This window comes from Lepidochelys olivacea (assembly GCF_965140295.1).
Source record: "Lepidochelys olivacea isolate rLepOli2 genome assembly, chromosome: 6".
NCBI lineage: Eukaryota > Metazoa > Chordata > Testudines > Cheloniidae > Lepidochelys > Lepidochelys olivacea.
The window spans coordinates 63,001,532-63,029,005 of NC_140416.1; the positions used below are offsets into that span (position 1 = coordinate 63,001,532).

The 27,474-nt window shown below is 42.7% G+C and overlaps 1 protein-coding gene across 4 annotated transcripts in view; it reads left to right on the forward strand.

Moving 5' to 3' along the window:
- The window catches only part of SIPA1L1 (signal induced proliferation associated 1 like 1), a 382,778-nt gene that overhangs the window by 270,228 nt on the left and 85,076 nt on the right, over window positions 1–27,474 (forward strand). For all 4 annotated transcript variants that reach the window (XM_084631230.1, XM_084631229.1, XM_084631228.1 and 1 more), the window contains one exon: window positions 9,544–9,718. In XM_084631230.1, the coding sequence (XP_084487356.1) occupies window positions 9,544–9,718 (175 nt within the window). The remainder of the gene's footprint in view (window positions 1–9,543; window positions 9,719–27,474) is intronic.

The window sequence follows — 27,474 nt, forward strand, 5'->3', positions numbered from 1 at the left end:
ATAATGTCTACTGTTTCCCTTCTCTCCACTCGACCAGTAACCCGATCAAAGAAGGAAAGTAGGTTGATTTGGCATGATTTCCTCTTGAGAAATCCATGTTGACTATTATTTATCAGTCTATTATCCTCTAGGTTCTTCCAAATTGATTAATAATTTGTTCCACTATCTTTCCAGGTATCAAATTAAGAGTGGCTGGTCTATAATTCCTCAGATACTTTTTGTTCCTCTTTTTAAAGATATGTACTAAGATTGCCCTTCTTCAGTTCTCTGAAATGTCACCAGTCCTCCATGAGTTCTCAAAGATAATCAAAGTTCTCTGTTACCTCAGGGTGAAATCCTGCCCCTATTGATGTCATTGTGACTTTTGCCATTGACTTCAATGGGACTAGAATTTCACACTTTAATTTCTGTACAGAACTTTGAATGTAAGTAGTACTAAAAACAGCCTTGTGAGGTAAACTAGTACACCGGACCCTCGCTAGAATGAGGGATTTGGGATTCATGCCAAGTACCATGTTATAGCAGGGACTGCATTAAAATGAAATTATTGTATACAGTAAATGTCACATCCATAAAGTATAGAAAATCTTAGAAAATAAACTCCTACTTTGAAGGAAACAATAAACGAGAAAAAAAGTGTTGCTTTATTAGATTTAAAGTAGACATTACAATAAACTAGTCTAGTTTTTCTTTAAAAAGTTGGTGAGTTGCTTTTGCTTCTTGCTGCTGTGCCGCTTCCACTTAGCAAACTGCAAAAGACTATGTAGCTGCATAATTTTTATAGGCTCAACGTCTTGCTTCTCAAATCATCTCAAAGCAGTCTCTGAGCCAGCTATAGTCACAGTTGACGTTGGAACGACGTCCATTTCATCTTCCTCCTCTTCTTCCACGGCGAAGGCCAATTCTTCAGCTTCTGGAATGTTGTTTAGTCGTACTGCCTGAAGAATTTGGTCATCTATTAGACTTTCAGCAACGGGACAAAATTCTTCTGCTTCATCATCGCCTCTTATCCAGGACTTAATATTTTGTGGCAGAGCAGTTACCCTGAGCCTGAACAGTTGCTGGCACAGCTCCTGCTTCCACTCCATGTCTGTTCTTCCAACTTCCTCCTCTGTAAATCCAGGAGCGGGTGACCAAATGACTCTCAGTCCCACCATCCAACAGCAGTTTATCGTTTCAGCGTGTAATAAATTCCAGGAATCGCTGCCAATGTAAAAGAAGTCTTTTATAGTCAACTTCTTCAGAAAATCGGTAACAGACAACTCGCTTTCTATCATTTTTCGTACTAAGTTCCTTCGATAGTGCTGCTTAAAAATGGCGATAACACCTTGATCAAGTGGCTTTTTGCAAGTCATGTTTTTAGGTAAGTATTCAACGCATACTTTATCGTCACGGGTTCTGAGTCTTTCGGCCAGAGGATGCGCTGGACGGTTGTCTAGCAAAAGAACGGCCTTTTCTTCTAAGGGTTTTGCCTGCAAATGCTTTCGCACAAAGGGACAAATTCGGTAAAGGACCATTGTTCAAAGATCTCTCTTGTCGTCCAGGAATTTTTGGACTTCTTGTATGAAAATGGCAGGCAATTTATATTTACGTGATGAAAGCACCAAGGCATGCGAGACTTTCCAATGCACAATGGTTTTAATTTATGCTTGCCTGTTACTTTATTGTTTTGTGTGAATGCAAGGCGATCTTTTGCCTGTTTATATCCTTCTTTCTTACCTTCATCTGTTCTGACAGGGTTTTATCGAGCAACATTTTATACTAAATTCCTGTTTCGTCTGCATTGTAAACTGGTTCCTCCGAGTAACCCTCTGCCTGTAAAATTTCCCTCAGCTTTGCTGGGTACGACTGCATGGCGTCGGCATCAGCAGAGCCTTTTTCTCCCGAAACTGCAATCTGAGAGATTCGGTGTCTTTTCTGAAATCGCCATAGCCAACCTGAACTCACCTTAAAATTGCTGAATTTGCCATTAAGTTCCCAGCTGAATTTTTCTGTTTGCGCTATAAGCGGACTAGAGATCGGAATGCCTTTCTGCAGTTCTTGTACAAACCGCGGGTACACCGCAGAATCAAGATCGGCATCATTTGCTAAACGGGCTCGTTTTCTTTGAAGGCCATGCTCTTCATCCAGGTTATGAATGTAAATTCTGAGCTTGTCAGCATTCTTTAGCCATCCACAAAAGGTGGACTCGTTAATGCCAATGTCGCTGCTAATCTTTACCTGGGTTTCACCATTTCTAAGTTGTTCGATAGCATCCAATTTTTCCTGCATCAAGTAAGCCTTCCTTTTTCCCAACATTTTTGACATCTTTCTAAAGATAAATACTGTACCTATAAATTTTTATTCCATTACATCTGTATGGCATTCTAGGCCTACAGCAATTGTCTTAGGGCTTGTCTACAGTACCATGCAGAGTCAATCTAAGATACGCAACTTCAGCTACGTGAATAGCTGATGCTTTCCCATCGACTGCACTTGCGCTCCTCATTCTGGTGGAGTACTGGAGTCGACAGGAGAGCGCTCAGCCGTCATTTTATCGCGTCTGTACTCAAAATTGTGCTGTACAGTACTTAAATTTGGGATCCATGGCCGCGACCGCATTATATCCGAATTTGCATTATAAAGATGTGCGTTCTAGCAAGGGTCTGATATAACATTATCCCTATTTTGCTCTTGGGGACACTGAAGCAGAGAAGGTAAAGTGACTTGTCCAAGTTCACATGGCAAGTCAGTAACTAATCTGAAATTAAAACTCAGGAGTTTTTGATTCCTGATTGTATGCTTGGATCATTAGACCATATTGCCACTATAAAAATAAAACTAGTGTATAACTCCAAGTAATGTGCACATTCAAATTTGCTCTCTTAAAAATGAGAACATTGAAATTAATATTTGCTACTCCCTGAACTTAAGCTGCATCTGTCACAAATTATCCATTTTGGCCTTGATGTTTTAGAATTAAGAAAGAGGGTGGGGGACAGAGGCATATCATAGAATCATAGAATATCAGGGTTGGAAGGGACCTCAGGAGGTCATCTAGTCCAACCCCCTGCTTAAAGCAGGACCAATCCCCAATTTTCGCCCCAGATCCCTAAATGGCCCCCTCAAGGATTGAACTCACAACCCTGGGTTTAGCAGGCCAATGCTCAAACCACTGAGCTATCCCCCCCCCCCCCCCACATATTCACTGTGCCACATTATATAATCCTCTATGATTAAGTTGTGAGCTCCCTAAATTAACTATCATAACACTGGCAAAGAGTCCTGTGACACCTTATAGACTATAGACCTTCTGTTAGTCTCTAAGGTGCCACAGGTCTCTTTGCCACTTTTACAGATCCAGACTAACACGGCGACCCCTCTGCTACTGATCATAACACTATCGCTATTGGAGCATCATCTCTTCCTAAGAAAATAGCATCCAATCATATTTGGAGACTTTTATATTGTGTACGCAGATGGTTGTTCTGAATTCAGGTTTTGCAATTTTTAGTGAATTGGAGTGTGGGAGTTTAGGTAGATTATGACAATCATAATTCAGTACATTAATTCACACATGCTCAGTAGCTATTGTTCAACACTGAGTATCTGAGCTGTTCCTAATTTGTTTATCCAAAACGTTTTATCACAGGGCTTAATAGTCCACATTATTGGTTGTCTTTATAATTTAACATTTAAAGAGGGAAGTTTCAGTCGTAGCAGTGAGAAAAGCTTTGGAAATCAGCCAAAAATAGAAAGGACATGACCTGTTTGCAAGTAAGGCACAGAGCAGATTATTTCTATTTGAAGTTTTGGTAGTCTGGCTAAGTGTCTCCTTCATGAGAACTATGGAACGATTAAATAACTGTCATCACATGTTATTGAAGATATTTGAAGAGTGACATGCAAGCTATGGTTAAATCTTGCTGATTCTATTTTCAGAACGTCTCCAATATGGCCTTTTTTATCCAGTCACCTAAAACTGTCATTCAAGTTCTTAACTCACATCTCAATTACCGCAGCATACTTCTCTCTAGCCTAACCAAATGCAGTCTTGTCCCACTCATATCCATTCAGAATGCTGCTTCAAAGATCATTTTCCTAGCCATTCACTTTGACCAGGTCATCCGTCTCTTTACATCCCTTCGCTGGTTCCACCTTCTCTATCACCTCAAACATAAGCTGCTTTTCTTAAGGCTCTTCACAGCCTATCCCCAACCTACCTGTCATCTCTCATTTGATAGTGAGATGTTGACTCCCACCTCCAATCAGCCCATGATGCCAGCCTCCATTGCCCACTTGTTATATTTTCAAACCAGCACCTTTGTTCTTTTTCCAATGCTGCCCATCATGCTTGGGAATAGCTAAACTAACTCATTATCCTCATTCAAAACCCTCCTCAAAACTTGCTTTCTTCCATGGAGCCTACAAAAAAAACTAACAGTTAGTCTGCTGGTGTGCTGAGACAACTGCCTATCATGCTGACTAATATTCTCTCATTGTTTCCTTGTGCTCCCCATCTGTCTTATTCTTAGATTGTAAGCACTTTGGGACAGGGACAGTCTTTTTTTTTGTTCTGCACAAAGCCTAGCTTAATGGGGTCCTGGTGCATGACCAGGGCTACTAGGTGCTATGGTAATATGAATAATAGTAGTCTCCTCTTCTGCCTTCAGTACTCCCCGAAAGTGCCTTATCAATAGTACAATGCTGAAAAAGAGGAGAAAACCTTCCTAACCCCCCCAGTGATTAAAGCAAGTAGACAAATTTTTAATTTTGAGTGTCCCATCTTAACGTGCATAACTACCAGTAATATTGATGATAATGACTCTTGTAGAGAATGGGTCATAGAGGACTTGAGTTCTACTCCTGGCTCTGACATTGACCTGTTATGTGACCAATGGGAAATGGCTTTTTCTTTTTTCTGTGCCACTGTTGCAAATTTAACCCTTCTAATCCCTAGTTCACATGGATGGTTTTTGTGAGACTTAATGGGCTATATACAAGTTAAAAAAATAGAAAGGAGTTGTTTACCCAGGTTTTAAAGGCTGACAATGCGAAACTTACTGAGAACCAACACTTAATTTTTAGTTTGTCTTTCGTGTATATGTTTGTTGAATTGTAAACGATAACCCTGTCACTAACAAAATCCATAAAACAGGTTTGTCTGATTCCAAATGTGTCTGGAGAACTGAACAAGCTGTTCCTTTGTTGAACCAGCAGACACACCCACAATCTGAACTTCAAAATCACTCTCTAGCAGGATCCAGTTGAATCTTCAAGAAAAGTACTCAGTTCTTCAATCCACTCTCCAGAAGAGCCTGGGACTTAGCTTTCACCCCAACCAAAGCTTCTTTTCATATCCTCAGATGACTTTTCCTGTTGGGGGAGCTTCTGAAATGTGGGTCCCACGAATTTCCTTAGCAGCTGGCATAATGCCAGCCTAATCTTCTCTGGCACAAGTCCAGTACATTTGAAGAGAGACTCCTCTCTCCTCCTCTTCACTCCAGCAGGAAGCTGGCAGAAACAGTTAAGCTGACCATTTACTTCCTTTCTTCCATTACTCCTGGGGGAATTTGGCACCAAAAAATTAAAAATTTTACACACAATATTTTGAAATTCTGCATGTTTTATTTGTCAAAATAACACAATATAATCAGGCCAGTTTCAGTTATTTTGGTAATTTGTTTCAAAATACCTGTCAGCATCTGTGTCTGTAACAATACAGACAACAAAAGAGATTCAGGAAATGTTTTTTGACAAATAGGTTCCTTACTAGGGATATTAATATAGAACTTTGAGTAATAATTCATTTAAACTACAATAGAGAAACCTATTTCCCACACCCTTCAGAAGCAGTGCAAAGGCTTAGGGGAGTCACAAGTAACAGAAGAGCTGAGGGAGGGGAGTAATTGCTTGAAAAAATCCTGGGAGTGAACCAGGAGTGTTGTTGGGGGTGGAAGAGGTATGGAACACGATTTTTTTATGGAGGGGAGGGATTGTTAGGGAGTAGAGGAACCTCCCCCATGCAAACCCTGGCTGACCTCTAGCCTCTCCCATTTGGTCAGGCATATCTGCCCCTGTCCCCATGTGTCCCTGCATCCCTCCTCCCTCGATCCCCATGTGTGTCTGCACCCCCACTCAGCCACCCCTCCTCCCCCATCCTCATGTGTCCCTGCACCTTCACTTAGCCACCTCTCCTCCCCCACATCCCCATGTTCCCTTCACCTCCACTCAGACACCACCCCAAGTCCTCATGTGGCCCTGCACATCCACTCCCATTGAGCCCCTAGCTCAAAGCTGTCACCCCACTAGCCAGTGTGCCCTGGCCCAATCTGCCCCACGCTAGCCCTTCTGAACCCTAATCTGTGACCCCCAGCAGACCTATGTGCCCTGCTCTGTCCATCCCCCCATATCTTATGTCTATTCATCTGGCCCCACAGGCAGGATGCTGTGAGGAATGAAGCCTCTCCTCCATATCTGATGCTGACTACTCTGGCCCAGGAGCCAGCTGCCCTCTGTGTTGGTGCCACAGCAACCCCTGGTGGGCAAAAGGTGTAACTGCTGTGCCTCTCCGGCAGAATCTGTTTTCTGCAGAGAAAATAAAATCTGTGGGGGACATGAATTCTGCCCTTGTGCAGTGGGGCAGAATTCCCCCAGGAGTATTCCATTAACTAATCTGCTTCACTATCCCCCATAATGTACATGAAATAAACAAAATACACAATAGGCTGGGATTTTCAAAATCATTAAGTGTTGGCCAGCTCCCATTGAAGTCTGTGAGAACATAGGCTACTGATGAGCACTTTTAAATGTAATATATTAAGTAAAAACAGTGGGAAAACTGTTCTTGTGTCATTTCAATGTTCAGGAAAATGCTGAAAATAATTTATATTGTGTATGCCCCCGTCTCTTTAGCATCTTGCGAGATATTTGCACAGAAATTGATTGTTACTTAAGTTATATGAACCTGAATTGAGTATATTCCACCTATTTTGATTTAATTGTAAAGAAAAGATACTGCACTTATGTTTGCACATTAAATGATAGTCATCAAGACTTGGCAGATTTTCAATCAGGAGAAAAATTGTCATTCTATTGCATTTCCTTGTTCTCTTAGAGACATTCCTTTAGGACAAAAAGAAAAGGAGGACTTGTGGCACCTTAGAGACTAACCAATTTATTAGAGCATAAGCTTTCGTGAGCTACAGCTCACTTCCTCCACATTCAGGACCAGAAAAAACAGTTTGTTCACTATCTACAAGGTGGAACATAGTAAAGCAATAGAAATCACTGAGTGACAAATCCATTGTACTAGCATTCTACTTCTCAAGAAGGTTAACTAGGTTCTGTCCATTATTTTCTTTCAGGAGCATGCTCTTTCAAATGAAAATTAATTTCCTGTTTCAATGTAACAGACAAAGACAGTCCTTACTATATAACAGAGCTTTAAAAAACTACACTAAATCTAATTTGGTTATGGACTCTTGCTCGATACTTTTATGTTTAGTGAAGTCACTCTTACTGAACTTTACTTCATTGTGGGGTTGTTGTGTCAATGTTAGATGTGAAGAAATAAATCTCAAATGGATGGGGAACTCAGTCTTTTCCTCACAATTTAGAGTAAAAAGTCATTTAATCTCCTTGCAAGCTCACAAGTTTGGTTCTCTGGAGCTGTGGCAAAAGAGCCAGTTATCTCAAATAAAGACGTAATATTTAATTACTTTCAAGGCTATTATTTTGTATTTGTGTTATCATCACACCTCAGAGCCCCAGTCTGCACCAGAATCCCACTGTGCTAGGAGCTCTACAAACACACAATAAAAAGTCCCTGCCCCAAAGAGTTCACAATCTAAGTATAAGACAGGAGACAACATGAATACAGACAAATGGGAGAGTACAAGGATGCAACGATACGATATTGGTCAGCATAATAGACAATGGTCTCAGCGCACCAGCAGCCTTACTGTTGTCAAGTTTTTTGTAGGCTTTGTGGGAAAGGAGAAAAAATTGATCCAAACCCTCCTGCCTGTCTCCTATAGAACAAAACAAAACAAAACTACTTCGTGTGCCCTGGAGCTTCTAAATAAAAAGTCTTTTATGCTCTAAAATTTTCATTGTAGGTGAAAATGTTAGGGCTTTTCCCACATTGTTAAAATTTGAAAAATAATTAATACTGAGTAAGAAGAAAGAAGCTAATTTTATTTATTAAATAACTACAGTATTTAAGAGGGGGAGAAATTGATTAATAATAATATTGCTTCTGCAGTTATGTAGAAATTCTTTTTATTTAGAGAGGTTTTAAAATAGGAAATAAAATACCATTGTTACGAAGGTGTTAGGTACTTCTGGTATTTTTACCAGCACAATATAGTAGCATTGATCCTAAATCAACCTACGTTATCTTACTAGTAGCTGTTAGAATCTGGTAGGGGATATTACCTAAGGTGTAAATATTATTTTCATTTAAATCACGTCTAATTGCTAAATTTTTTGCCAAAAATATGAACTCAGTGACAATTCAGACATTGACAGTGCTAGAGAGTTTAATATTTAATCATCCTGATTGTCAAATGGAAAAAGAAAAGCAAAAATTGCCAGAGAGAGAAATTTTATGTTAAAGCTTCTAAATTGATAAATTATAGCTTAAAAATAATTGACAGTGACCCTTAAAAGAAATAGCTAAAAAAAATGCTAAAAAAATTTCTTTGTGTAATTGTGTTTTGCTGCTTGTCTGAAAATTAGTCATAGGAAAACTCTTCTAATGCAAATGACCCATTCCTACAGTGGTGGACTGGTATCACCCAGTCAAATTTCATGTGTCTTCTGATCTTTCCTCTAGCTCAAGGAAACACGCTACTCATGGACATTCACAACAGTGATAAGCAAATACTATGAGCTACTCTTCTACATAAGGAAGCAGTGTGATCTTAATGATAGTGCATAAGGCTGGGAATCAGTCTGGTTCCTATCCTGCCTCTGCCTAGACTTTTTGTGTGGCCTTTAATAAGTCACTTGGCCTTCCTGTGCCTCAGTTTCTTCATCTGCAAAAGGAGGAGGATAATGTTTATTTCCCTGTGGAAAGCAATTTGAGATCTTCAGGTGAAAAGTACCTAGTCATCTCAAGGTCCCTGGTTCAATCCCGGGCTTTCACAGCCCTTCATTTTTATTAACAGTGAGGGAAATTAACTATTGGAGCTATGTACCAAGGATTGGGGTGGATTCTCCACTGGCAATTTTTAAATTGAGGTTGGATGTTTTTCTAAAAGATATGATTTAGGAATTATTTTGGGGAAGTTCTGTGGCCTGTGTTATACAGAAGGTCAAACTAGATGATCACAGTGGTTCTTTCTGGCATTAGAATCTATGAATCACAATGCTCATCATCCTTAAGGCAAAGATGGTAGAAAACAGCGGGGATATCAGCAAGAAAGTTATACAAATAATTAGGTATTTTTTGAGTCTGTAAACTAGGGGACTAACTAAATGACTGAAGAAAATCAGGCAGAATAAATGCTATATAACCTGAAAGATATATACATCTTGAATCTTTATTTCTGTTTGTAGTTAAGCTATCAGCTGAAAGTGGGGATCATGTATTGCAAAGGTGGACAGAGCACTGAAGAGGAAATGTACAACAATGAGTCAGCAGGGCCAGCCTTTGAAGAGTTTCTTCAGCTCTTAGGAGAACGAGTTCGACTCAAGGGGTTTGAAAAGTACCGGGCTCAGCTGGACACCAAGAGTAAGACAACCCTCTTATTATTTTTTAGACTAATAAGTATAACTTATGAGAGGAGTGTCAGTTACTGAACAGATTTCTTCAAAAATCACATTCTTGGCTATAAAGAAACAGCTGTTCAATATCAAAGGACGAGTAAAAACAAAGCAAACATGTAAATTGAACTATGTCAACATGGCCTTTTATAGGTTTGATAACAAACATTTCACTTTTACATTGAACCAAAACTCCGGTGCAAAGGTGTTCAAAAATTTGAGGTAAAAAATGAGTAGCCTCTGGAATCAATATTAATATAACAGGGCAATGAACTATATTACATTAATTGCATTGAGCATGCCTTATTAACTTTTGTTAATTTTTAATGATAATCTTAATGATCTGTTACTGCCAGAAGAAGAATATGCTGAAATGGCTTTGCAGACCCAGGTTCATACTCTTGACCTTAGTAAATTGATCTGTTAATTTTATGCTGTGTCCAACCTATGTAACTACCTTCCCTAGGTATTTTTGTCCTGTCCCTTACTACTGAATTTATTCTGTTCTCCTCAGCGACTTCTGCTGAGTTGGCCTATGTAAATTAAACTATTTATGACAACTATGCCACCAGTTTCCACCATAAAATATGTTGGAATGGTGATCTTGTTTTATGTGGCAATATTTGTAAAAGAAATATTCTGCCTTTTGTATGAAGGAGGCATAATACAGTTAGTGAGATCTGTTTTTATCAGGCAGTCCATACAGTGTCTGTATGTGTTTCTTCAATTTTAAAATCTTTTTAAAAACTCTGACATCTTTAAACGTTAGGATTAACCCATTTGTATTGAAGTCTGTCGTTATCTTGCTCCTTGCAGTACAGGAAATTTAAATAAGGAATTGAGTCATGAAAATAGAAAAACATTTATAAACTTCAGCTCAGCAAAAAATGTCCTGTTGCCATGGTTCTGCTATCACCAGTATTATAACTACAGGCAGTGAGAGCAAGAGATCATTAAAAATATGAAATTACTCAGCTTCTCAAGTATTACTTTAAAAGTCTATTTGCTGTAACCAGTAAAGAATGTCAAAATTGAATGTATAAAACTTGCTTAGAATTTTCAGTATTCACCTCCCTCAAATCAGTGTCATGTAACCTAGTTTTCCTACAGTGTCATGTAACCTGGTTATCTATGAGAGAAATCATGTGGGAGACCCCTTAAAAAGCTAGGGAGGGGAGGAGTCAGCATTTGATTTCTCTAAGTAGGTGGGTGAAGCACTGATCTTTCCCTTGTGGTGGTGGTGGTTTTTCCACTTTGAACTGCGCTAGTATTTCTATTATTCAGAAGAGAAAAGTTCACTTTCCTCAAATCCCAAAAAGATAAGTCTTTTAAATGCAAATTTTATAAGAACTACAGGCTCTTCAGATTCTGCATGAATACAGAGAGTAGATATTTCCAAGTGATAAATCTGCAAAATGAATTGAGTGGTTAGGAAACTGTTGAAGGAAACAACCTTCCAGAGACATATGTTGTCTGCACCCTTAAATGTTACTGTATCTGGCACAGGAAAATATTGCACAAGCTACGCTTCAAGATAGTTAACATTTTTCAGTTTTTAATTCCTGGATTCTTATACTTTTGGAGCTCATTAAAGTACCTTGCATTCATGTCAAGGTTCCTCCCCCACTCTGAACTCTAGGGTACAGAGGTGGGGACCTGCATGAAAAACCTCCTAAGCTTATCTTTACCAGCTTAGGTCAAAACTTCCCCAAGGTACAAAATATTACACCCGTTATCCTTGGACTGGCCGCTACCACCACCAAACTAATACTGGTTACTGGGGAAGAGCTGTTTGGACGCGTCCTTCCCCCCAACTTACTTCCCAAAACCTTGCACCCCACTTCCTGGACAAGGTTTGGTAAAAAGCCTCACCAATTTGCCTAGGTGACTACAGACCCAGACCCTTGGATCTTAAGAACAATGAACAATCCTCCCAACACTTGCACCCCCCTTTTCCTGGGAAATGTTGGATAAAAAGCCTCACGAATTTGCATAGGTGACCACAGACCCAAACCCTTGGATCTGAGAACAATGAAAAAGCATTCAGTGTTTTACAAGAAGACTTTTAATAAAAAATAGAAGTAAATAGAAATAAAGAAATCCCCCCTGTAAAATCAGGATGGTAGATATCCTACAGGGTAATTAGATTCAAAAACATAGAGAACCCCTCTAGGCAAAACCTTAAGTTACAAAAAAGATACACAGACAGAAATAGTTATTCTATTCAGCACAATTCTTTTCTCAGCCATTTAAAGAAATCATAATCTAACACATACCTAGCTAGATTACTTACTAAAAGTTCTAAGGCTCCATTCCTGGTCTATCCCTGGCAGAAACCAGCATACAGACAGACACAGACCCTTTGTTTCTCTCCCTCCTCCCAGCTTTTGAAAGTATCTTGTCTCCTCATTGGTCATTTTGGTCAGGTGCCAGCGAGGTTACCTTTAGCTTCTTAACCCTTTACAGGTGAGAGGAGCTTTCCCCTGGCCAGGAGGGATTTCAAAGGGGTTTACCCTTCCCTTTATATTTATGACACGCCCCCCAAATCTCAGCTAGGGTGAAACTCTGGCTGGGATTTCTTCCTGGAGCTCTAGGAAAAACAGAGTTAATAAGACACATGCATCTCTAAATATACTACCAAGTACATAAAGACTAACAATATTTTCCACATCTCAAGGACGATTTTAACCAGTTGATTCTGGGAAACTTTCACAGGAGAGTGCATCAGCCACTTTGTTAGAAGCTCCTGAGATGTGTTGGATGTCGAAATCAAAATCTTGGAGAGCTAAACTCCACCGAAGAAGTTTTTTGTTAGTTTCCTTGACGGTGTGAAGCCACTTCAGTGCAGCATGGTCGGTTTGCAGGTGGAAACGCCGTCCCCAAACATATGGGCGTAGCTTTTCCAGAGCGTAGACAATGGCGTAACATTCTTTTTCAGTGACTGACCAGTTGCTTTCCCTCTCAGACAGTTTTTTGCTGAGAAACACTACAGGGTGGAATTCTTGATCAGGTCCTTTCTGCATTAAAACTGCTCTCACACCACGCTCTGATGCATCTGTGGTTACTAGGAACGGTTTGTCAAAGTCTGGGGCCCTTAGTACAGGGTCAGACATGAGTGTCGCTTTAAGCTTGTTAAAGGCCTTCTGACACTTTCCGGTCCACTGAACAGCATTTGGCTGTTTCTTTTTGGTTAGGTCTGTCAGTGGGGCAGCGATTTGGCTGTAGTGCGGTACAAATCGTCTGTAATAACCGGCCAAGCCTAAGAAGGATTGAACCTGTTTCTTTGACTTTGGGACAGGCCACTTTTGGATAGCATCCACTTTGGCCTGTAGGGGGCTGATAGTTCCTTGACCCACCTGGTGTCCAAGGTAAGTCACTCTGTTTAGGCCTATTTGACACTTCTTAGCCTTAACAGTTAGTCCTGCCTCCCTTATGCGCTCAAGGACTTTTTGTAGATGTTCCAGGTGGTCTGCCCAGGAATCCGAAAATATGGCCACATCGTCAAGGTAGGCGACTGCATATTCTCCTAATCCCGCTAGGAGACCATCTACAAGTCTTTGGAAAGTGGCGGGTGCATTTCGCAGCCCGAAAGGGAGTACATTAAATTCATACAGCCCGAGATGTGTGATGAAGGCTGACCTTTCCTTGGCAGATTCATCTAGCGGTACCTGCCAGTACCCCTTGGTTAAGTCCAAGGTAGAGATGAACTGGGCCCGTCCCAGTTTCTCTAATAGTTCATCTGTGCATGGCATTGGATAGTTGTCTGGGCGAGTTACAGCATTTAGCTTACGGTAGTCCACGCAAAAACGTATTTCCCCATCTGGTTTGGGAACTAGAACCACTGGAGATACCCATGCACTGCCAGAGGGGCGGATTACCCCCATCTGTAACATATCCTGGATCTCCCGTTCTATAGCAGTTTTAGCTTGAGGAGACACCCAGTAAGGTTGGACCCTAATTGGGTGAGCATTACCTGTGTCAGTGGAGTGGTATGCCCATTCAGTCAGTCCTGGGGTGGCTGAGAACGTTGGCGCGTAGCTAGTGCACAGCTCCTGGATCTGCTGTCGCTGCATACGCCCAAGGGTCATGGAGAGGTTCACCTCTTCCACACCACCACCACATTTCCCTTCGTAGTAGACACCTTCGGGCCACTCAGCATCATCTCCTCCCTGGGCTGTAAACTGACAAACCTTTAATTCTCTGGAATAAAAGGGCTTTAGAGAATTAATATGGTACACGTTAGGCTTTCGGTTGGAGGTGGGGAATGCTATGAGATAATTAACAGCTCCCAGGCGCTCCTGGACCATGAATGGCCCTTCCCACGATGCTTCCATTTTATGGGCCTGGAGCGCCTTTAAGACCATGACCTGGTCTCCTACTTTGAAGGAACGCTCTCTGGCATGTTTATCATACCAGGCTTTTTGCTCTTTTTGAGCATCCTGTAAGTTTTCTCTAGCAAGGGCTAAAGAGGTTCGGAGGGTGTTTTGTAGGTTGGTTACAAAGTCCAGAATGTTAGTTCCTGGAGAAGGTGTAAACCCCTCCCATTGCTGCTTCACCAACTGCAATGGCCCCTTAACCTCACGGCCATATACAAGTTCAAATGGGGAAAGCCCTAAACTGGGATGTGGTACAGCTCTGTAGGCAAAGAGCAACTGCTGCAATACTAGGTCCCAATCATTGGAGTGCTCATTTAAGAATTTACGTATCATGGCCCCCAAAGTTCCATTAAACTTCTCCACCATGCCATTTGTTTGATGATGGTAAGGAGTGGCAACCAAGTGATTTACCCCATGAGCTTCCCAAAGGTTTTTCATAGTTCCTGCCAGGAAATTAGTCCCTGCATCTGTGAGGATGTCGGAGGGCCAACCTACCCTGGCAAAAATGTCTGCTAGTGCCTGGCACACACTTTTAGCCCTGGTGTTGCTTAGAGCTACTGCTTCCGGCCATCGGGTGGCAAAATCCATGAAAGTCAGTATGTACTGCTTTCCTCTGGGTGTCTTTTTCGGAAAAGGACCCAGAATATCCACAGCTACTCGCTGAAATGGAACTTCAATGATGGGGAGTGGCTGGAGAGGAGCTTTGACCTGGTCTTGGGGTTTTCCCACTCTTTGGCACACCTCACAAGACTGGACATAGGTAGAAACATCCTTGCCCATTCCCTCCCAGTGGAATGATCCCCCCAAACGGTCTTTGGTCTTGTTCACCCCAGCATGGCCACTAGGGTGATCATGGGCTAAGCTCAAGAGCTTGGCCCGGTATTTAGTTGGAACTACCAACTGTCTCTGAGGATGCCAGTCTTCCTGGTGTCCCCCAGAAAGAGTTTCCTTGTATAAAAGTCCTCTTTCTACAACAAACCTGGATCGATTAGAAGAGCTGAGAGGCGGTGGGTTGCTCTGTGCTGCCATCCAAGCTCTCTGGAGGCTTTCATCTGCTTCCTGTTCGGTCTGGAACTGTTCCCTTGATGCTGGAGACATCAGTTCCTCATGGGATTGTGGACCTAGGCTTGGTCCCTCTGGAAGCAATATAGGGGATGGAGCTGTTTCTGTTGACTGTGAACCGCTCTCCGCTGGTGAACTATGTTGGGATTCAGGCTCCGGCTGAGCCTCTTGTGTAGGGTTATCGGCTGCTGCCAGTTCAGGTTCGGTGGGGCTCTCTGGTGTTGAGGTTGCAAGTACTGGATTCAGTGCTGGCACGGGGTCTGGTGTTGGTTGTTTGGCTGGTTCCGGTTCTGGGACTGGTTCCGTCTGGGTCTCTGGGACTGGATCCACTACTGCTGTTGTAGACATTGGCCTGGGGTCCGGGTCCATCACCTCTGACTGGGTCCTGATAGAAGTTTCCGGAACAGAGCTAGGCCTCACGGCTTGTTTAGCCTGGCTGCGGGTGATCATTCCCACCCTCTTGGCCTGCTTCACATGATTGGCCAAGTCTTCCCCCAACAGCATGGGGATGGGATAATCATCATAGACTGCAAAAGTCCACATTCCTGACCAGCCCTTGTACTGGACAGGCAACTTGGCTGTAGGCAAATTGAAAGAGTTGGACTTGAAGGGTTGAATCGTCACTTGGATCTCTGGGTTGATTAAATTGGGGTCCACTAAGGAAGCATGGATAGCTGACACTTGTGGTCCGGTGTCCCTCCACGCGGTGACCTTCTTCCCGCCCACACTCACAGTTTCCCTCCGCTCCAAGGGTATCTGGGAGGTATCTGGGCCTGTGGACCTCTGGTGTGATTCCAGTGCAATGAACTGTAATCTGTTGGGGTTCTTGGGGCAGTTGGCCTTTACATGCCCCAGCTCGTTACACTTAAAACATCGTCCAGCTGACGGGTCACTGGGGCGAGGAGGGTTGCTGGAGAATGGGGTGGTGGGACGATAAGGGGTCTGGAGGGTTCTTTGGGAGGTAGGTGGGGCTTTGGGCGGCCCCCGGTAATAGGGTGTGGTCTGGGGTGGTCCCTTCTGGTCTCCGCTCCAACTGCGACCAGTTTTCTTCTTCTCTGCCACCTCCACCCATCTGGCTCCAATCTCTCCTGCCTCAATTACAGTTTTGGGTTTCCCATCTAGGATGTATCTTTCTATTTCCTCAGGAACACCCTCTAAGAATTGTTCCATTTGCATTAGGAAGGGCAAATTTACTGGAGATTCAACACTTGCTCCTGATATCCAGGCATCCCAATGTTTCACAATGTGGTAGGCATGTCGGGTAAATGACATGTCTGGTTTCCACCTTAGGGCTCGGAACCTCCGACGAGACTGCTCGGGTGTTATCCCCATTCTGACTCTCGCCTTGGATTTAAACAGTTCATACTTGTTCATGTGTTCTTTCGGCATTTCAGCTGCCACCTCAGCTAAGGGTCCACTGAGCTGTGGCCTCAGCTCTACCATGTATTGGTCAGTAGAGATATTGTACCCAAGGCAGACCCTTTCGAAGTTTTCTAGGAAGGCCTCAGTATCATCGCCTGCCTTGTAGGTGGGGAACTTTCTGGGATGGGAAGTGGTACTTGGAGAAGGATTACTAGGGTTTGTTGGGATATTTTGCTGAGCCTTTATCTTCTCCATCTCCTCCACATACTTCCTCTCTTTTTCCTTCTCCTCCAGTTCTTTGTCCCTCGCTTCCATAGCTCTCCTGTGAGCAGCCGCTTGGTGTTGTTCTGCCTCCCTTTCTTGTTCCTTCTTCAGCCGCATGAGTTCTATCTGTCTTTCATGTTCCCTTTGTCTTTCCTCAGCCTGAAATTTGGCTAATTCCAGCTGTAGTCGAGCTGAGGATTTGGTCATTCTAACCTCTCTGTTTTTAACTAACTTTACACCCGAGGTTTAGAAATAAACAAACAAAACTTGGCTGTAAAATTTTGCTGTGCGGGAATAGAATACCTATTCTCTGATAGTGATTGTCAGCCTACAGAAAAAGACAATTCCCTTGTCTCTGCTCTGGGCCCAATTTAAAGTAAAAAACCTCCAACTACTTGGAAACGTGCTTACGCAGCCCAAAGAAAAAAAAAATTCCTTTTCAAACCTGTGCTCCTTGTAAAACAAAAAAAATCAAAATCCTAAAAAAAAAACCCTGCCACTTTTGTCTCCAGGCAAATGGGTAGAGCACACACCCCCTATTTACTTTTAGGAAGAAAAGAAAAAAAAACAACTCTGGGTTGGAAGACTGTGAATTTCCCTGCAGGAGTTAAGTACCCTGCCTCCAGGCAAAGAAAACCTGCAATTCACAAAGATAATCTCCTTTTGTCTCTGCTTGGCCACAAAGCAGAGAAAAAACAATCTGCTTTCAGTTTCAACTGCTTTCTGGACTTTCTTTCCAAAGAAAAAAAAATTTCCTTTTTAAAATCTGTATTTCTAGTTCAAAAAATCTCAACTGGATCTCAAAATGATTTCAGGTTAATCCCACCGCTGTGCCACCATGTCAAGGTTCCTCCCCCACTCTGAACTCTAGGGTACAGAGGTGGGGACCTGCATGAAAAACCTCCTAAGCTTATCTTTACCAGCTTAGGTCAAAACTTCCCCAAGGTACAAAATATTACACCCGTTATCCTTGGACTGGCCGCTACCACCACCAAACTAATACTGGTTACTGGGGAAGAGCTGTTTGGACGCGTCCTTCCCCCCAACTTACTTCCCAAAACCTTGCACCCCACTTCCTGGACAAGGTTTGGTAAAAAGCCTCACCAATTTGCCTAGGTGACTACAGACCCAGACCCTTGGATCTTAAGAACAATGAACAATCCTCCCAACACTTGCACCCCCCTTTTCCTGGGAAATGTTGGATAAAAAGCCTCACGAATTTGCATAGGTGACCACAGACCCAAACCCTTGGATCTGAGAACAATGAAAAAGCATTCAGTGTTTTACAAGAAGACTTTTAATAAAAAATAGAAGTAAATAGAAATAAAGAAATCCCCCCTGTAAAATCAGGATGGTAGATATCCTACAGGGTAATTAGATTCAAAAACATAGAGAACCCCTCTAGGCAAAACCTTAAGTTACAAAAAAGATACACAGACAGAAATAGTTATTCTATTCAGCACAATTCTTTTCTCAGCCATTTAAAGAAATCATAATCTAACACATACCTAGCTAGATTACTTACTAAAAGTTCTAAGGCTCCATTCCTGGTCTATCCCTGGCAGAAACCAGCATACAGACAGACACAGACCCTTTGTTTCTCTCCCTCCTCCCAGCTTTTGAAAGTATCTTGTCTCCTCATTGGTCATTTTGGTCAGGTGCCAGCGAGGTTACCTTTAGCTTCTTAACCCTTTACAGGTGAGAGGAGCTTTCCCCTAGCCAGGAGGGATTTCAAAGGGGTTTACCCTTCCCTTTATATTTATGACAATTCATATTCAGCATTGGTAGTTCTTGCTTTTGGTATCTAAATCTAATTTTACCCTGAAATTTTATCATTTTCTCTAAAACTTGAGTGTTCAGATGTGAACTTCTATTTCTGGGTCTGGTAGGTTTTTTTTCACTGCAGAGAGCTTTGAAATCCCTTAATTCAAAATAGGTTTAAGATTTGATTTTGATATATTCATGTAATATAAAATTATGTATGTATAAAGTCCCAAAAGATGCCAAGAATCGTATTCTTTATATGCAGTATTTTATTTTTACGTAAAATTGGTAAATGTAGATTCTGTGCAGAGCAAGCACTATGTTTAAACTGCATATGTAAGAATATAGAAAAATTGACTTATTACTGCATAAGCTCTATTTTCAAGAATGGTTTCTCTGGCTGTTAGTATCTTAATATTATTATTAAGACTATGTCTCTTCCTCTCTTCTGGTTTAGAGTTTTATCAAGGTCCAGTATCTAAAGCATTTTTTCTTTCTTTTTTGGGTGATTATCCCTATGTATTTCATTTCTGGTGTGCTTGTGCCCCATTTGCTCAAGACTGGTTTCTTTTGGTCAGCAGTGTCTGTTGAGGCCATGCCTATGCCCTAGGTCCCCTCATGCTCTCACCACCTGAGTGCATAAAGGACAGAGTAGGTCCAGTTGTCCCTCTTATTTCCTGTGGCCGTGACAAAGAATCCCTGACAGTACCCACATCTCTTGCACACTGTGCAAGCCAAAATCTATTTTTGTAAATAATTACTATGTTCTTATAGTGTTAGTTTAGTGTAGTTAGTATTAGTATTTGCTAATACTGGCTGACTCACTCTCTCTCTATCTTTATCTATATCTCTATACATCTGTAGATATCTATGTCTATAGAGAGAGCGAATGAGAGACTTACTTTTTAGATTTAGCAATTTGTGGTACCAGGGCATAGTCTTTATGGCAGAACTGGTCTCAAGACTTGCCCCTCTTACGATGAAACTATTCTGCTGAACCATGCATACTTGAGGTGTGTGTGGGTGTTGCTTTGGAGAGGGGCACATCCTAGAAAAATGCTGACTGCTGTTCTTTTTCTAAAAGACCACAAAAGGTAGGAGAGGCTTGCTGCAAACTATTTCTCTGAGAGAGATTGAGTCCTCAGAACTGGAAAAGAAAGGCACTGCTAGGCCTCGGACTCAGTGCTCCTGCAAGCTCCAGTTCAACTCCCAAGCTCTTGGCTAAGAAGTTGTTAGCGAAGACCATTAGAGAAGCTAAGTCATCTGAGAGGTGTAGGAAGGAGTTCCCAGGTGAACAGGGGCTGCAAACAGTGGAATTTTGGAGTGAGTGGATGTGAATGATGTTGGAACAACTGTTGTGGTCTGCGTTGGCTGTGCTAACTTCTCCTTTCTGATGGAAGACTTAAGAGGTCCCTGGTGCAAGAAATGCAAGCTGCTGGCCACTGGTACAGTGACTAGAGTGAAATCCCTGTAAGATGCATGGACACTTTTCAAATACACCATAATCGAGGCTCAACTTAAATGTATACCCCAAATTAAAAAACACAGTAAAAGAACTAAAATAGAGCCACCGTGGCTTAACCATGTCAAAGGAGCAGAGAGAGAGATAAAAAGGCATCTTTTAAAAAGTGGAAGTCAAATCCTAATGAGGTAAATAGGAGCTTAAACACTGCCAAATTAAATGTAAAAATGTAATCAGAGAAGCCAAAAAGGAGTTTGAAGAACATCTAGCCAAAAACTCAAAAGGTAATAATAACAAAATGTTTAAGGACATCAGAAGCAGGAAGCTGCTAAACAATCAGTGAGGCCCCTGGACGATGGAGAGACAAAAGGAGCACTTAACGATGATAAAGTCATTGCGGAGAAACTAAATGAATTCTTTGGTTCAGTCTTCACGGCTGAGGATGTTAGGGAGATTCCCAAACCTGAGCCGTCTTTTGTAGGTGACAAATCTAGTGTCACTAGAGGTGGTTTTGGAATTAATTGAGAAACTTAACAGTAACAAGTCACCGGGACCAGATGGCATTCACCCAAGAGTTCTGAAAGAACTCAAATATGAAATTGCGGCACTATTAACTATGGTTTGTAACCTGTCCTTTAAATCAGCTACTATGCCCAATGACTGGAAGATAGCTAATGTAACGCCAATATTTAAGAAGGGCTCTAGAGGTGATCCTGACAATTACAGACCGGTAAGTCTAATGTCAGTACCGGGCAAATTAGTTGAAACAATAATAAAGAATAAAATTGTCAGACACGCATAGAAGAACATAAATTGTTGCGCAAAAGTCAAGATGGTTTCTGTAAAAGGAAATCCTGTCTTACTAATCTGTTAGAGTTCTTTGAGGGGGTCAACAAACATGTGGACAAGGGAGATCCAGTGGACATAGTGTACTTATATTTCCAGAAAGCCTTTGACAAGATCCCTCACCAAAGGCTCTTGCATAAATTAAGTTGTCATGGAATAAGAAGGAAGATCCTTTCATGGATTGAGAACTGGTTAAAAGACAGAGAATAAAGAGTAGGAATAAATGGTAAATTTTCAGAATGGAGAGGGGTAACTAGTGTTGTTCCCCAAGGGTCAGTCCTAGGACCAATCCTAGTCAACTTATTCATAAATGATTTGGAGAAAGGGGTAAACAGTGAGGTGGCAAAGTTTGCAGATGATACTAAACTGCTCAAGATAGTTAAGACCAAAGCAGACTGTGAAGAACTTCAAAAAAATCTCACAAAACTAAGTGATTGGGCAACAAAATGGCAAATGAAATTTAATGTGGATAAATGTAAAGTAAAGCACATTGGAAAAAATAACCCCAACTATACGTACAATATGATGGGGGCTAATTTAGCCACAACTAATCAGTAGAAAGATCTTGGAGTTATCGTGGATTGTTCTCTGAAGACGTCCACGTAGTGTGCAGCGGCAGTCAAAAAAGCAAATGGGATGTTAGGAATCATTAAAAAAAGGGATAGAGAATAAGACGGAGAATATCTTATTGCCCTTATATAAATCCATGGTATGCCCACATCTTGAATACTGCATGCAGATGTGGTCCCCTCATCTCAAAAAAGATATACGGGCATGTCATAAATATAAAGGGAAGGGTAAACCCCTTTGAAATCCCTCCTGGCCAGGGGAAAGCTCCTCTCACCTGTAAAGGGTTAAGAAGCTAAAGGTAACCTCGCTGGCACCTGACCAAAATGACCAATGAGGAGACAAGATACTTTCAAAAGCTGGGAGGAGGGAGAGAAACAAAGGGTCTGTGTGTCTGTCTTATGCTGGTTTCTGCCAGGGATAGACCAGGAATGGAGTCTTAGAACTTTTAGTAAGTAATCTAGCTAGGTATGTGTTAGATTATGATTTCTTTAAATGGCTGAGAAAAGAATTGTGCTGAATAGAATAACTATTTCTGTCTGTGTATCTTTTTTGTAACTTAAGGTTTTGCCTAGAGGGGTTCTCTATGTTTTTGAATCTAATTACCCTGTAGGATATCTACCATCCTGATTTTACAGGGGGGATTTATTTATTTCTATTTACTTCTTTTTTTATTAAAAGTCTTCTTTTAAGAAAACTGAATGCTTTTTCATTGTTCTCAGATCCAAGGGTTTGGATCTGTGGTCACCTATGCAAATTGGTGAGGCTTTTTATCCAACATTTCCCAGGAAAGGGGGAGGGGTGCAAGTGTTGGGAGGATTGTTCATTGTTCTTAAGATCCAAGGGTCTGGGTCTGTAGTCACCTAGGCAAATTGGTGAGGCTTTTTACCAAACCTTGTCCAGGAAGTGGGGTGCAAGGTTTTGGGAAGTATTTTGGGGGGAAAGACGCGTCCAAACAGCTCTTCCCCAGTAACCAGTATTAGTTTGGTGGTGGTAGCGGCCAATCCAAGGACAAAGGGTGGAATATTTTGTACCTTGGGGAAGTTTTGACCTAAGCTGGTAAAGATAAGCTTAGGAGGTTTTTCATGCAGGTCCCCACATCTGTACCCTAGAGTTCAGAGTGGGGGAGGAACCTTGACAGGGCATTAGAAAAGGTTCAGAAAAGGCAACTAAAATGATTAGGGGTTTGGAACGGGTCCCATATGAGGAGAGATTAAAGAGGCTAGGACTTTTCAGCTTGGAAAAGAGGAGACTAAGGGGGGATATGGTAGAGGTACATAAAATCATGAGTGGTGTGGAAAAGTGAATAAGGAAAAGTTATTTACTTGTTCCCATAATATAAGAACTAGGGGCCACCAAATGAAATTAATGGGCAGCAGGTTTAAAACAAAGAAAAGGAAGTTCTTCTTCACTCAGCGCACAGTCAACCTGTGGAACTCCTTGCTTGAGGAGGTTGTGAAGGCTAGGACTATAACAGGGTTTTAAAAGAGACCTGGATAAATTCATGGAGGTTAAGTCCATTAATGGTTATTAGCCAGGATGGGTAAGGAATGGTGTTCCTAACCTCTATTTGCCAGAGGGCGGAGATGGATGGCAGGAGAGAGATCACTTGATCATTACCTGTTAGGTTCACTTCCTCTGGGGCACCTGGCATTGGCCACTGTTGGTAGACAGGATACTGGGCTGGATGGACCTTTGATCTGACCCAGTGTGGCCTTCTTATGTTCTTATGGAAGAGATGATACGTGATCTGGAAGCCTAAGTTTCAAGATTGAGTAGCATCTGAGTAAAAACAGACCTATTGCGTAACCAGATTCAGAAAATGTTGTCTCAGATGCCACAAGGGGAAGGATCAAGGTGATAAGGGATTGGAGAAAGTAGAAAACAAAGAAGTCGGCTGATGATTTGTGACCAAGAGGAGAGAGAGAACTGTGAAGCATTCATTCCAGCTAGAAGTATCAAATCAGTATCAGAAACTCCACAAGTCATCTACTGAGGAACCTGTCTTCGGAGGACTGGAACAGAAAGCTACAAGGGACATACCAGATGTGTATCCTTGTGTTGTAAAATAAGCAGCTACCAAGAGAGGTTCTTATTTGAGTGCTTGCTCATATCGATTCCATTCTAGATGTGCGTACACCCACGGACGCGGTCATCAGAGATTTTTGCCTTAGTGGCATCCTTAGGGCTGCTGTGGCACACGCATCATCGGCAGACTTCCTGGCGCAGGGTTTCTGAAATTGTATGGAGCACTGGTTAGGGGAGGCTGTGCCTCCCCAAACAGCCAGGCGTGGCCCATCCCCCTATCCGACCCCCCTTGCTTCTCGCCCCTCATGTCCCCCCACCAGGACTCCTGCCACATCCAACCTCCCTAACCCCTGACCGCCCCCAGATCCCCCACCCCTGACTCTCTCCCACTGCTCCATCCAACCCCTCCTCTCATTCCTGACTGCCCCCCCAGGACCCCTGCCCGATCCAACCACCCTTTCTCCCTGACTACCCCTCCTCCCCGCCCCATCCAACTCCCCCCCCCACTTCCTGACCGCACCCCCACCGGGACCCCTGCCCCCATTCAAGCCCCCTGTTCCCCGCCCTCTGACTGCCCCGACACCTATCCACACCCTCACCCCCGACCAGCCCTCCCAACTCCCCTGCCCTCTATCCAACGCCCCTGCCCCCTTACCACATTGCCTGGAGCACTGGTGGCTGGCGGCGCTAGAGCTGTGCCGCACAGAGTGCCAGGACAGACAGCTGTGCCGCCCAGCTGGAGCCAGCCATGCCACCGCTCAGCACAGAGCACCGGGTCAGGCCATGGCTCTGCAGCCCCACTGCCCAGAGCAGTGAGCTGAGGCTGCGGGGGAGGGGGAACAGCAGGGGAGGGGCCAGGGGCTAGCTTCCAGGGCCAGGAGCTCAGAGACCGGGCAGGAGGGTTCTGTGGGTTGGATGTGGCCCTCGGGCCATAGTTTGCCCACCTCTGAACAAGATTATTTAGTGGTCCTTCTGGCCTTAAACTCTCTAAATTTATAAACACCTCTCTTCCAGAGAGCACAAATCTGCTAGACCTAGTAGAAAGAGGCTGAAATCATCTCTGCCTTTCTCTTCAAATGGTAGTTCATGACCCAAAATAGGTCCCTCTGACACACTCACAGAGACAGCTTGCCAAGCAATGGTACCACGTCAAGTGGAGCTCAGTACACTGCCCTGTACTGATGCTTTGGTATCAGCTTTGATGCACATGATACCTATCGCCTTGATACCTGTGACTCTGATGCCAGCGACCTTGATTCAGCTGTTTTTGCTACTGACCTTCTTGACACTGGAGCTATTTTTGAATAACATAACCTAACAATGACTATTCATCCTGAAAGAAAAGGAGGACTTGTGGCACCTTAGAGACTAACCAATTTATTAGAGCATAAGCTTTCGTGAGCTACAGCGAAAGCTTATGCTCTAATAAATTGGTTAGTCTCTAAGGTGCCACAAGTCCTCCTTTTCTTTTTGCGAATACAGACTAACACGGCTGCTACTCTGAAACCTATTCATCCTGAATCACCACTAATGTCTTTGGTGGTGAGACTGCCATATACAGTGCCAACCAGTAATATTGTTATGGTGCTGAGCACTTCATAAACGCCAGTACCATAGCATAAGCTTGTAGTTTATCTTCCCCTGTTCAAGTACCCTCTCTTCAAGGACCGACATTATTTTCCTCAGCTTCTGAGCACAGAGAGAAACATCCCCTATCCACTCACTGTGCTTCTGTTCCAATGACTCCTACTTTTCATAGGAGTATAGGGCCCATTATTACACTCAGAGACCTTCAGGATGTAGGGATGAGGATTCTCCATGGTACCTACCGTTTGGCCCGAACCCTTATCAGGCTCAATCCTCGCCTACTGGGCCCCTTTGGGGTATGCAACAATCAAGAGAGCCAGCTTCTACTTCCGAGGCTAGGACTACCTCCCCTCTGAAATCCTGTACAGTGATACAAGAGGCACAGGTCACTCACACTTTGCAACTGCAGGAGCATGAAATGATAATCACCACCAAAGACATTAGTGGTGACTCAGGTTAAATAGTCATGGTTAGGTTAGGTTATTCAAAAATAGCTTCAGTGCCAAGGTCAGTAGCTAGAGAAACATCTTTTGGCAGACATCAGTGTCTGAGGTGCCTACTTCCAGAAAAGCAGACTGGCACTGCCAAGTACCTTCATCTGGTCAAACTCAAAAGCATTTGAGTGCTTTTCTACACATCTGGTCCCAGGATTCTTAGGGGTCCACGATTGCAACCGCTGTACCTGAGAAAACCTGACAGCTAGAACCACCAAAAACACTACCACAAGACAAGAACCCAGAAAGATTAGATTTATTCAGAAGAAAAAGCTACTCCTCCGCAAGTTTGCAAATACATATTACTCATTTATCAGGCACTGTTATCTAAATAAGATTATTTAAATGAAGACCGTTTAAAATGTGATTCATAAGGTAGCAAGGAGGAACTGAGGACTATTGTCTCCAAGCGTCAGCTACTGGCCAACACTTCTCTCCAGGTGATGTCTCATGTCTTGGACATAGTATCGAGATCTACAGCGCATCCATCTTCGTGTGTCTTTAGGTATTGCCAAAGATTGCAGTCATAGACAACTATTGAGGATCCTCCATTTGATAGCTCTGACCTCTTGAACACCAAAACAGATGAAGCCTTGCACTAGCTAAAACACTCATGAGTAACTTAGATGTCTTTGGGAGTCTGCACACTGGCACTCAGGAGAAAACAAGCTAGGCTTCTGTCTTACTCCAGCAGAGCCTGCTCCTCACCCCACCACCAGGATAGTCAGTAGAGACCCTCAGAACCACCAAGAAAAAGAGAGAGGTTCCAACAAAGGGGAGACTACGGTTTCTTCATCTGCTACTCCCCCATTCTACAGAGCAAGAAAACAAATTTGATGCCTTGCTTATGAGTCACTTGGAGCATATAGAGGATCGGTACTTTTCCTCTTCTTCATATTGTCAACTGCCTGTTTTGTTTTCAGGAGGCCTGGAACCACATTGCCTCAGACCACTGGGTATTAGATATCAATGAAGTGTGGTATTCCATACTTTTTCAGAGCCTTCCTACCCTATTTCTTCTTCCCCATCCTTCTTCAGGGCCCCTTCTCGTTAGAGGCTGTTACAGCAAGAAGTGGACTCACTTGTAAATCTCAGAGCAATAGAAGAAGTGCCTCTAGAATTCAGGGGAATGGATTTCACTCACATTATTTTTTAATTTCATAGAAGGGAGACTGACTCCCAATCCTGGGCTTGGCACAATTCAATGCCGTCATCTGCCGTTTCAAATTCAGGATGGTAATCCGAGCTTCTACAATCCTGTTAGTAGATCCTTAGGACAGATTAATGGCTCTTGATACACAGGACGTGTATTTTCACATAACAAATCACCTGGTACACAAAAAATACATGAGATGACAGGTTAGAAGCGTCTAATATTGGGACAGATTTCTGTCCTTTGCTTTATCAACAGCACCAAGAACCTTCACCAACTACTTGGCAGTAGTGACAGCTCTGATGAAGCAAGGGATCCATTTATATTCTTGCCTCAACAGTTGGCTCATCTGAGAAACATCCCACATAGGTGATTGACTCTATTCACCAAATCCTACAGCTCAACAGTTTGGGTCTCAGACTCAAGAATCCAGAGAATAGAGGTCAGAGTACTGGATTCCGCAACAGGAAACACTAGTCTGTCTTAAGACAGATTTCAAAACCATAGTGGATCTCATCACCCAGCTGCAGGTTCACCCTCAAATATCAGTAAGAGTCTGTCTCTCACTCCTCAGACTTCCTGCATATATATCACACTGCCTGTCAGAGGTCACCTACGCTGCATGCAAGGATGATTGAAATCTGTATATCTACCCAACAGATATCACGTAGACATGAGGGTGTAGGTCCGCTGAAAAGTTCTTAGTGTTAAATTGGATCCTATCCAGGTATACAAAGGAGTACCTTTTTTTTTAATCTC